This window comes from Colias eurytheme, chromosome 24 (genome assembly GCF_061535395.1).
Source record: "Colias eurytheme isolate Ceu_HAF_F1 chromosome 24, ilColEury1 Martin Lab GWU primary, whole genome shotgun sequence".
Taxonomy (NCBI): domain Eukaryota; kingdom Metazoa; phylum Arthropoda; class Insecta; order Lepidoptera; family Pieridae; genus Colias; species Colias eurytheme.
In genome coordinates, this window is record NC_143003.1 from 1050718 (window position 1) to 1063888 (window position 13171).

Here is a 13171-nt window from a genome sequence, read left to right on the forward strand (position 1 = left end):
TCTAGTAGGGGGAAAAAGTGCTGCCATACTTGAAAATTAATTTATTCGTCACGTTTCAAAAATACGACTGTAGAATACGTAAAATAATTTTTTACAGTATGGGATCATTATATTCTGTTTGTTTGTATACAATTCTACCTAGAAAAAAATATCGCAGATTGCAAACATGGGGCGGATGATTGTAAGACTTAAGCCAAGACGTAAAAAAAAATGAAAAGAATTGGCGATTTGTACCAGTACGGCATTTTTGGAAAGTATATGATGCAACGTGACCATTATTATATTTGCCATACTTTTAATAGAGGGAAAAATTAGTGCCATACTGCTACAAATCGTTCAAACTACGAATAAAATCTTACAATAAGAAAAAAATCTTATACACATTCGCCACCTCCCACAGGTATGGCATTATCACACTTCTATTTATAATCATTCAGGAGTTGTTGAAAAAAAAATGTAGGGTGGTACAAATCGTTTGGCGAGAAAAAAAAATTCAAAAATTTGCAGATTTTCCGCGGTATGTCGACCATTTGGAATCGTCCGAAAAGTATGGCATGGCGATTTTAGTAAATGGCTGCACGACGATGGTTACCTGTGCAAAAGTGAGCCCGGTACAAATGGTTGAATTGTTTTTTTAAATCAACGCATTCACGTCGGTATGGCGGACTGTAAGTCACATCGTAACTGTATGGCATGACACTACCGCCTACATCTTTTTTAAGGGCTATCGGTAAATTCTAAAATTTTTGTGTTACAAATCGTTGGACTTTCGCTATTTATCCGACGAGTGTGACTAACGCCCACGCGACTAGTCCGCCGGTACCAGCGTTCTGACCATCATTTTTCTTTTTGTCATTGCGTACTAAGACCCCTCTAGACCGCCATCCTGTTACAAATGACCCGAAATTTTGTGTCAGTATCTCCCGGCCTAACATGTGCAATGTTTAAATGTGTTGACGTTCCAGCTCTTCTTAATATACCTATACCCACATTGCTACACTCTTATTGGTCTTAGCGATATGATACATAGGCTATATTATGTTGACTCGATCTGTTAGTAAAATTCATGTAGATTTTGAAGTTAATTCATGCAGTAGTTTTAGAGTTTAGCGAGAACATACATACAGACAAACAGATGAGCAGACAAAAATTCTAAAAACTCCCTTTTTGACCACAAAAAACATTAGACAGGGTTTAACTTTAAGCGCGGGTTCTCTTTAATATGATTCTGTCGTATTTCACATAGACAGCTATTAAAGTGACAGATCCCTGGTTTAAAGTTTGTAACTGTTATTACAAAAAAGTTAAGCGCATGTTGAACACGTGTTTAAAAAATTGTCTATTACAAAACCGTGTTTAACCCCTGATTAGTGTTAGACACTGTTTAAACACTGTTTAAATTTAGACACGAGTCAACGCTTGTCTAAAGACCTATTTAACCTCAAAGTTACAGCTAAATAATTAAATCTGTGTGAGTGTGAGCTATAAAAATTTTGTAACAAAACTAAAAACATTAAAACAAATTAAAAACATCAATAGCAATGAATTTAGGCTTCATTGATTTTATTGATGATATTGATATTTTAGATTACATGGATAATTTTTTTTTTTTATTTTAAATTTACATAAACGATCGTCACGAAAATACAAATAGAGATACTTCTTCTTCTTCTTCTTCTTTTTCAAATGGCAACTCCCGATCCCAGTGAGGACGGATTCAAATCGCAACAATAATTTGTGACAACTGACAATGACAAACTGACAAGCGCGTTTCATTTCTTCGAACTGTTGTTTGTTAGATTATTTTCATTGTTCCAAAACTTATTTATAACAGCTGTGTATAACAGCGTATTCATTAAAATAGTACAAATATTCGCAGAATACAAGCAACCAAATATATAATAAGACTATTTAAACGATTTAAACATAATTTTCTGCATAGGATCACGTAACTGATTTACTTAAAAAGGAACGTTATGGAATGAACTGTAGACATTTGAACGAAAGTTATGTAGTGTTGCTATTTTAAAATAACATTTGGCTGCCTAACGATGTTTTAGCTAATCAAACGATAAACACTGTTTTGTAATAGAGAAAGTTAGACACATCTTTAGACAGAGTTTAAAGCTCTAAATGCTGTTTAACTAAACACGTGTTTAGACATTGTTTAACATCTTTTTTGTAATAACACTGACTGTGTTTAAATTCTTTTGTGGTAAGATCAATATTTTTGGCTTCAACATCGATTGTAGATCACGCCCCAAGTATTCTTTAAAAAAAATTATTCATATATATTGACTTTCCTGCGATTTTATTATACATATAGATGACTACTCACCATATGGCCCTGTGCTACTATGCTACTAATAGCTTTTTGTCCCTCGAGACGTGTCGCGGGTTCAGCCGCCGGGTGAAGCAGCCATTTGTGAGCCGCTTCCAACCTGTGGAATAGAGTAAAAGTGAGAAAGAGTAAGAGAAACTGGTATCAGAGTGAGTTTTTAAAGTGAAATTTCTTTAAGCGTGTTGAGAGTAAAATATGAAGGTCGCATCATCGCAATACCGTCACGTCGTGGAGGCCGTGATTTTGGTATCTTTGAATTTTGCCAAAGAAGTTTCACTTCTGACGCGTATGCTCGGCACACACGCTCTTTTTTGTGTAATTAAGAACGTTTAGGAGAAATGCATAACAATAAAATTTTAGAGTAAAAAGGCATACCCACATTTTTTATCAACTATTGTAGGATATCTGTAGTGTGTACATTTTATTGGTATGTTGTTGTGATATTCCATCCGCGAAAATATATTTATTCAATCTAACCAAGCATTCCGATTAGATGTGATTGAGTAGCTTTTGACGTGACAACGTCTTTTAATTCGATAGAGCCGGCTGCACGCACGAAAAATCATGACTCATGCGGCGTTACCTCACTCTGAGGCGTTCCATGTAAGGCTTGAAGTGCAAGCGAGAGCGCGGAACGAGCGATAAAGAAGCACAATCGGACGTTGTCACGTTCAACTATCGTCAGTAAACCGACTTTACAGACAACCAATTTTTTTCGTTTAAAGCAAGCTGTGCTCTAATTAAAATAAATAAATAAATAATTATATATAATTAACTTTTTTCGTTTTAAAGTAAATATCCAATTAAATATATTTTAACGAACCTAGCTTGCATAGTTTTGCCGCCCTGCTTCTCCGCAGCCCTCACACCTTCGTTCACGATCCCTTCCACGTCGTCTAGTTGACTTCCCAATTCGGAACATAGTTTCTGTGCCTGTGAATAAATAAATAATAGTAATGAATGTTAGAGTATATTGTTAAACGCTATATTATATTATATCTGTTTCTTTTTTCATGATTATTAAAACTTCGAAAATAATCATCAAATCAAAACTGACCCACACATTTTTTTTGTGGGAAAATATTGCATATATACTCAGGGCCTCCGGGGAAGAGGCCGTGGGTTATGGCTATATAATATATTCATATATTAACTAGCGGTCCGCCCCGGCTTCGCCCGTGGTACCTACATGTTTAAACTATCCTATGACTCAAGTTGTATCGAACTGCACATGGTGTGCGAATTTTATTATAATCGGTTAAGTGGTTAAGGAGTCCATTGAGGACAAACATTGCGACACGAGATTTATAAATATTAAGATATTAATTAATATACTTATAAAATCGCTAAATAAAAGGAAAGACCAATAACTCAACTCAGGTCTTCTCTCTCCGCGTCTTATGCTTTACTGTAACAATGCTGCACATCACACTCAATGTATTTCAATAATAGATACTGCTATATTTTAAACTTGCTATATATAAAAATGAATCGCAAAATGTGTTGGTAAGCGCATAACTCGAGAACGGCTGAACCGATTTCGATAATTCTTTTTTTATTATATTCCTTGAAGAACGAGGATGGTTTTTATGTAGAGAAAACGTAAATATGTACCACGGGCGAAGCCGGGGCGGGCCGCTAGTCTTATATATAAAAATGAATCGCAAAATGTGTTGGTAAGCGCATAACTCGAGAACGGCTGAACCGATTTCGATAATTCTTTTTTATTATATTCCTTGAAGTACGAGGATGGTTCTTATGTAGAGAAAACGTAAATATGTACCACGGGCGAAGCCGGGGCGGACCGTTAGTAAGTATTATAAAAATATAATACCTTAGGCTCCCTCCCGCGTCCATACTGCCGCTCGTCGCACAGCACGTCAGCATTTATCCCACCGGACCTTTAAAATGCATTATTACACACTGATAAATTAAAGAAACAAAATAAGTAAATGTTAAAATAAAAGCTACATAATATTTCAAAAGAAAATGTTTCAGCATGTTACTAATGTATCAGTAAATATCGCATGTTCCACGTGTCACGTGTTACTAAAGAGTCAACTAGTGCAACGTCAATTTCCTAGCGAGTCAGCACGTATACGCAGCGTGTCAGCGCGTATACACAACATGTCAGCACGTATACACAACATGTCAGCGCGTATACGCAGCGTGTCAGCGCGTATACACAACATGTCAGCGCGTATACGCAGCGTGTCAGCGCGTATACACAACATGTCAGCACGTATACGCAGCGTGTCATCATGTATACGCAGCGTGTCAGCACGTATACGCAGCGTGTCAGCAAGTATACACAACATGTCAGCGTGTATACACAACATGTCAGCGTATATACGCAGCGTATCAGCACGTATACACAACATGCCAGCATATATACGCAGCTTGTCAGCGTGTAAACGCAGTGTGTCAGCGCGTATACGCAGCGTGTCAGCAAGTATACACAATATGTCAGCATCTCACCGGACAGTGGCTCGCAGCGAGTCAGCGTGCGCGGGCGCAAGGTGTTCAGCGGCGCGCTGTCCCGCGGTCAGCACTGAGCGGAGAGCTCTCTCGCCCACTGTGTTGCGCATCGCGTCCGGATCCTGGGGAAAACACATGTTAATAGTTGTGAAAAGTGGCAAAAGCTTATTATATTGGGCATAATTTCAAATATGATGTGTGCCGGATCCTATAATCCGATTCGTACAATACATATTTATAGTCGAGCCAATTTAATAGGTAACATTTGACGTCTATCTTTTTTATCTTCGAAGAGAGGTAACCTGCTTAAAAACATCGAATAAGTGAATTAATCGATACGGCCTTGAAACATTTGTCAATCGAACTTGAAACACATTTATTAATTTATGATGATTTTTATTCACAAGTAATCAATGCATTCGATTCTAGATGTCAGAACTCAGATTTCGATTTTTAGAGTAACGTCTCTGGTATTTAAAAAGAAAAAAAGTTTATTGACACAAAATTGTAGCGACGTCAGTTCTTTAATTCAGAAATTGTTTATTATGTTTAGAATGGTTTATCAGTAAAATGAAATCTTAAAATTACTTGTATCGGTCATTATTATTATAAATATGTAATCGTTATTGAAAAAAGTTAAGCAAATGTGCAGTTCTAACAAAACGAAATATCATGTTATTCTATGTCATCGTTACTAGGTTATATTGTTGAATTTTGTTGAACTGTCAAATGTTGCCTATTAAAATGGCTCTACTATAGTATTAAAACTTAGTAATTATTCTGTTTGCACTTGTTAAAAAATAATAAGGGTCCCCATAATAATTTAAAGAATAGCAATACTTTAACCACGAGGCGGTGTATTATGCGCATTAGCGTTGTGCCATGTAAATTATTACATGGTACAGTATTTGGTGTAAAATTTTTGGATATTTCCCGTTTTATTTTTTAAAAGTTATTATTGTAATTTTACTCATTAGGTAAACGGCTTTCGATATCAGTATAAAGTTTTTTGATATCTGCAATGATTACGGAATAATCGCCTGTGCACACTTAACGATTACACCCTGTATATAGTAAAATTGTAAACTGTCGAAAAGTTGTAAACTGTACCATGTAAATTAGCGCATAATTGTTATGTATATTGTATATTGTAAATTTACTGTGACGTATACAAATTACATACATTCAAGAACTCATGCGCAGCTCCTGATTTATTATGTATTTGTGTCTGAAGCGCTTTAAGCACTGCGATGTTGTCCTTTTCGCCGCCATCTTCTATGTATGACGTCAATTGGAGCACCCTGTATGTAGGAATTGATGGAATTATTATCTAGATATAAATCTGTGTATACACTGTATGTGTTATATAGATATTTTTTACAAAATATTTAGTTGATTTCTTTTATTAATTTTCTCAGGTACTTGGCTAACAAATGTTGCATAAATGAGTTTCTTGCCGATTCTTCTCCATAGATACTGCTTTCCGAATCGGTGGTAAATGTTAAAAATACTTATGTAATGACGATTCGAAAGTGCTACTAAATAGTAGTCTAATTGAATAAATGAATGTTTGAGTTTGAGTTTAAACCTTTCATTTATCAAAGCAACAGCTTTTTTCAGATTTCGATAGATTTCGAATTATCGATAGATGGCGCGGCTTAATATAAATCTCAAATTTCAGTTTAATTCAGTCCAAGATAGGCTGAAAGGCAAGTGAAATATTATTTGTTGTTCTTACCGGATAATTTCATGGATTTCATCCGCCATACGCTGCGCTAAGTAGTTCCTATTTTCTGCAGCGTCTTCTATTCCCTTACCACCTGCAAAAAGAATGAAATTTTATAAAAAAAAGACCTGTGGCACTCGGGGACTGCCGCGGTAAAGCTATTGCATGCTATGCCTTCAAGCCACACCTCCGCACCCGTCGGAGTGGGGAGCGTGAGGTTTTTTCGTTACGGAATTATCGATTCGGTCCCTGCTCAAGGCCCGCGATAGAAGCTATGCAATAGCTTAATATAATATTAACGTTACCTTAATAACATAATAAATAAATAATGCTTACCTTCAGCCAATATATGTATATAAATCTTCATAGCGCAAATGAGTACGGGCGCCAATTTCTTCACGCTCTCGAGACATTGGGCGAGCGTCTCCGCGTGTGGGGGGTGCGTTAGTTCGGCTGCACGGGCTGCTACCTGCAATGTGGACCTTATTACTATGACGGTAAGGTTTATATTTACTTGTTTATTTTTGTTCATAAATGCGACGATTGCTGGAATGTGGACCTTATTTGTATTAATGTAAGATTTATTTTTAGTTTTAGTAAACGATTCAACGGTTGCGTTGACGAAGCTCCATGGACTGCTACCTGGAATGTGGACCTTATTACTATGACGATAAGGTTTATATTCACTTGTTTATTTTTGTTCATAAATGCGACGATTACTGGAATGTGGACTTTATTTGTATTGACGTAAGATTTATTTTTAGTTTTAGTAAATGATTCAACGGTTGCGTTGACGTAGCTTTATGGACTGCTACCTGGAATGTGGGACTTATTACTATGAATATAAGGTGTATATTTACTTGTTTATTTTTATTCGTCCTTAACGCCATGATATTTGGAATGTGGACCTTATTAGTACGAGGGTAAAGTGTGTACTTGTTTATGATGAAAAGAACATTAAAGCGACGTTAACTGGAATGTGGATTTTATTATTATCACGCTAAGGTTTGGTTTTAGTAAATGATTCGATAGATGCGTTAGCGTAACTGCACGAGCTGCTACCTAAAATGTGGACCTTATTAGTACCGGGCCAAGATTTATATTTAGTAAACAATGTCATGGGAATTATGCGGTTGGGTAAGAACTGCTGCACGGTTTGCTACCTGGAATTATTACCTTATTACTATGACGGTAAGGTTTATATTTACTTATTGTAAATATGGATAAACGATTGCGTATAATGCGCAGCCACATTAAATATGTGTCTTATTGTTATGAGTGTAAGGTATATATTTTTTGTTTTTACTCGTCATCGTTTCAGTTATTACTATGGATATAATATTAATTTTTAATTATGGATTAGGTACATTCTACAATTTCTACATAATATGAAGTAATTTTTACAAAGAAGATATGACGAGACTGTCGTGTATTTCGAAAAATTAAATTTTATCATCTTAATACGTTTTGCTCAAAATACCCGGAAAAACCTTGGAAGAAAATTGAAGAAAATACTATTTAATTTTCTCCGACATACCTCTCTAGCCGCTTTCGATAGCGCCGGCGAGATGTCCCTCAGGAATTGCACTAGGTCCTCCATCGTGTCGATCACTTCGGCCACGCCGAGGTAATCCAGCACCTAGAAAATATTATCATTTTAGTTGGATTTTGCAATTTCTATAAATTTAAGGAATTTATGGCCTTGTTGGTGAAGTAGTTACTTTACTTTTGAACTAAACTCAAACTCAAACATTCATTTATTCAATTAGACTACTATTTAGTAGCACTTTCGAATCGTCATTACATAAGTATTTTTAACATTTACTACACTAAAAGTACTATACTTATTGCATAGTGTAGGTGCAACTATTTTTACGTGAACTTTATTATGCTATGACATTTTTTTCATTTTAGTAGTAGAAAATAATTAAACTTAGTCCACAAGGTATGCCATTTTTAGTTAAGAACTTCTACTACACCACATAATGTTTATTATTAAGAAATTAAGGAGTAGTATCTAGGACTTTAAAATATTTTTTGTATCTTTCTTACCTTTTTACACTCCTTGACAATCTTCCTCACTTCAGATTCGTCAAAACATAGCAGCAGCGCTGATGTTCCTTGCAATATACCACGGGAGCCTTCTATCAGCTTTTTCCTGTAAAACGAAATATTCAAAAGAAATTATAAATCAAATTCATGCTATGGTTAGTTACTTTCCAATTTCTTTATATCTTTCCTTATCTTTGCTAATAATACATGACTTAGGATAAACCATTTTCTTGTTTTACGACAAGCTATAAGCTCTTGTTTATCTTGTTTCTCTAGTATATTTCGCTCTCACCTACCAGGCGATCATAAATCCAAGACAAATTTCCTGTCCACCTAGTTACTTGAGCCAATTACTGAACTTAGTAAAATAGTCGTCTATGACCTATACACTCACCTGGCTGGCCCCGAGTATGGGTCGGATCGCAGCATATCAGATGCCTGCTGCAGCAGCGTGGCCGCGCCCTCCACCCGCCGCAGCGCGCCAGGCATGTCCGTGCGCAGGATCGTGTCGTCTGACGACTCGATTGTTTCGTGCCCCACCTAGGTAGATACAGAACTTAGATAACATAACATTCTGCAGACAAAACTGTTCTGCAGAGGGCTTATGGCATTTGCAGGAAAAATTCTATAGACGTCTGATAACATATTACGGGAAAATTTTTATGAAACTGGACAGATCACTGAACTGACAAAATAATAAATGTTGGCAAATAGAATTAACTGAACAATTTGATAAGAATTAAGTACATTTCAATGGCTAGAATAAATCATTGCAATAGGTGCTGAGCAACTGCTTTTTTTTTGTAAATTTAAGTAAGTACTTTGTAGAGCAGTTTCTGACCACTTTTGGGTTATTACCCATAGCTATTGCTAGCTGGCTAAAACCTCACCTTAACCAGGTTATTGACGGCGAGCGACACAGCCTGCACGGGCCGCGCCAGATCAGGCATGGCATTGCCATCTTCAGCTTCTTCGTGGAGGATCACCAGTCGAGATACCTGGAACAGAGAAATTAGGGAATTAGAAATTGATTTTTTTTTTGCTGTTTTTGCCGAGTAATTAAAGTTGTCAAGTTGAAAGTTTGAGTTGTCCCTGTTAACGAACGTATGCTTACTTTTATTTTTTTGGAAATTATTAGAATTGGATGAAAACGCTACCTACATAGTTATCCTGTTATTCTTTACTGTACATTCCGTAATAAATAAAGCACTATTTTTAGATGTCAAGTTGTTGGCCTCTACCATGGCTTTGCTCTATAACATCAGGAAATTGTAAAGGAATGACAGACGAATAGGACAAATAAAAAAAGTTTGATTAATAAAGATGAATTAAGAGTCTAATTCCGCGTTTCCACCTGCAACTAGACTTGCAATTTGCTGTCAGACAGACTGTCGGACGTTTCTTGCGGAAGTTTTCTTGCAGATGGAAACGCGGCCTAAGACAATATAATATAATGTTCATGAAAAAGTCTCTCTTCTATTAAGCGTTCTATACGCAAAAACGGATGCCGTCAAACGTCAACGCTTGCTGCAGTTTGCCGTCAACACAAAACTGCAAGTAGAAAATTTCCTAATTTTAATTACGTTGCTAAATTGTTAAACTATTTGATTTCCAATCAATTTAATATTATATCAATTCAAAGAACCTAAAGCATATAATTTCCTTCATAAACAATGAACTTGGTCAAGAATGTTAAGATAGAGCAAGTGCAAAATTAATTAGATAAGACTGCAATAACAACTTTAACTGCATCCATATTACTGCCTAGTGCATAAATATTATTATGAGCTAGCTGCGATCCGCGGTTTCACCCGCATTGCCAAGCTCCTGTTGGTCTTAGGGTTGATGATATAATATAGCTTTCCTCGATTAATGGGCTATCTAACACCGAAAGAATTTTTCAAATCGGCCCAGTAGTTCCTGAGATTAGCGCGTTCAAACAAACAAACTCTTCATCTTAATAATATTAGTATAGATTATACCTACCAAGAAATAAACCGACTCGCTACATACCTACTGTACATATGTATTATGTATTATACATAGAGGCAATTAAATTATATAAATTATTAAAAAAAGTAAAACTATACCCGGCGCGGCCTAAGATGATCCCTATGACACTGACAGTTATTCTCAAGAGACAAACTTGTAATGGCGTCACCATTATACTAGAAACGTATTGGAGGCGTCTAAAAATGGCATTTATTAATTTTTACGTAGCTTTATGCCATTACAATGATATTCCGTTGGAATTATAACAATTCTTAACATTTACGAGAAATTATATCAATCTGACTTTACGTTTACGTCCTTCAAAACTTACATCGTTGGCATTTATCGACTAGTGCGGAAAGTATCGATAAACAAATTTCGATAATGGAAACGAGTTCACATTTTTTCCATGCTTAAGCTATAGTTTATTCTCTATTGAATGGAACAGAAGCATAATTAATTAATTAATTACCGTTCGCGTTAATTTACTTACCTATGATAATATAAGTTTTTTAGAAAAATTAAATGGGGGATTCCATTTTCATGATAAAATAATATACACTGTGTTAAACGGGTTAAAGATTACGAGAAAATGATAAGGTGCATTTTTATGTTTTGGAAAACTTTCGTTTTACTTACCGTTTCGTTTACATAATAGACGTTAAAAATTCATTTTTTAATATTTGTAAAAACATGTTTACCGACGTGGCTGAATGCAAACCACGCCTTAGCCTATAAAATAGTAAAGTATCGACACGATCCATCATACGAGCAATCACTAAGACGAACTGTCATAGTAGGCCGCGCCGGGTATAAGAAATACTAATATTGCTGTACTGTTTCCCTTAAGATTTTCCTAAACCATATGAACAATTTTTTTTAATAATGCATTGTATAACTAGTGCCATCTAAGAATGTTTTTGGTTCTCAAAAATACAAATACATAAAGTAGGTAAAAATTACTTCGCTTGACAAAACGTGCAGATAATTACAGTTCCTTCAAATTAGCGCAAAAATACCGTTTTAATTGATTTTCCGAAAAATGCTTAAAACTTGCAAGTCATGTTTAAGTAATGAAACAGAAAAATATAATTTTATTTTTTATATTTGAAAATTTGTTATGCTCACAAGACAAATGCATATAGGTACACCGTACACGTTATCAATTTGCAAATAAGTCTTGATAACAATATTCTTAGCGATGATTCATGTGGTCATTCATTTACATCTTGCATCTCCCTCTCTTCGATATTTAAGAGAGGGATAGTAGTATTCCTGTACTTTATTCTTTAATTATTTCATTCAGCATTCAACCACAGATTGCTATAGTACATATATATACTAGTGATTCAACGTTGTACGAGTAGTGGTTAAAAATAATATATAATTACTAGCGGTCCGCCCCGGCTTCGCCCGTGGTACATGTTTACGTTTTCTCTACATAAAAACCATCCTCGTACTTCAAGGAATATAATAAAAAAAAGAATTATCGAAATCGGTTCAGCCGTTCTTGAGTTATGCGCTTACCAACACATTTTGCGATTCATTTTTATATATATAAATAAATTATATGTATTCACTCACGGGGACTCATGTTGATGGAATTTCACTTATTTCGAAGACATTTTAATTATTTTGAAATAATAAATTGCGTATGGCACCTGTTTAACAACGAAGAAAAACGTCTTGCAATAAAAAAAATATGTCTGATGAATCTATCTAAAGGCAAAAGATTAAAAATTACGCGTTAAAAATGACTTTAAATTAAGGATATTTTCCTGTGCACACAGGAACAGTATATCAAAGAACCAAGTACATATCCTAAAATTCTCTCTTGTCAACGTTGCTACCTCCTATACGAATAGAAGACAATATTCGAAGCGAAACATACATTTCCAATGTATGTATGGTTTTCACGCATAAACTACTGGACCGATTTTGATGAAATTTGGCACAGATAATCTTTAGACCCTGAAAAAGAACATAGGCTACCTTTTATTGCGAAATATGTACCACGGACGAAGCCGGGGCGGACCGCTAGTGTGTAATAATTATTCAGTTATGTAACAAACTATGGGCTTTAACATTTTATAATTATTCCTAGCTATATCGAACAAAACCATCCCAGCCGTTTTTCTCCTGGCTCTACTTTCATTCAAAATGTCATCTTATCATCATCAGAGACAAACAGATTTTCGCATTAACATTAATATCGCTACAACAAGTGATAACTGCGTTAAAAACAACCGACTTCAAACTTGCACTTGCAACATTTACAAATACAGACAAAAATGCTTATAAAATAAAAACTACTGGGCCTATCCGAATAAAATTTTTATGGGACCAATTCGACACCATCCCGCATCGAACAAAAAAAGAATCACGTAAATCGGTTCAGAAACCTCGGAGTAATCGGTGTACATACATAAAAAAAAAAAAAAAAAAAACATACCGGCCGAATTGATAACCTCCTCCTTTTTTTTGAAGTCGGTTAAAAACGCAAACACCACCTACAGATACGACAAAACCTTATCGTAAATGCCACACCACCTACCCTCCCCACTACCATACTAACGAACCTA

The 13171-nt window shown here is 35.5% G+C and overlaps 1 protein-coding gene across 1 annotated transcript in view; it reads right to left on the bottom strand.

Moving 5' to 3' along the window:
• Vinc (vinculin) overlaps positions 1-13171 on the bottom strand; it is a 52019-nt gene that overhangs the window by 12677 nt on the left and 26171 nt on the right. The window contains exons 2-12 of the mRNA XM_090115771.1: positions 9488-9595; positions 8992-9137; positions 8598-8703; positions 8083-8184; positions 6882-7014; positions 6558-6639; positions 6003-6120; positions 4820-4941; positions 4176-4242; positions 3165-3274; positions 2339-2441 (exon numbers count right to left, since the gene is read on the bottom strand). Of these exons, the coding sequence (XP_089971897.1) occupies positions 2339-2441; positions 3165-3274; positions 4176-4242; positions 4820-4941; positions 6003-6120; positions 6558-6639; positions 6882-7014; positions 8083-8184; positions 8598-8703; positions 8992-9137; positions 9488-9595 (1197 nt within the window). The remainder of the gene's footprint in view (positions 1-2338; positions 2442-3164; positions 3275-4175; positions 4243-4819; positions 4942-6002; positions 6121-6557; positions 6640-6881; positions 7015-8082; positions 8185-8597; positions 8704-8991; positions 9138-9487; positions 9596-13171) is intronic.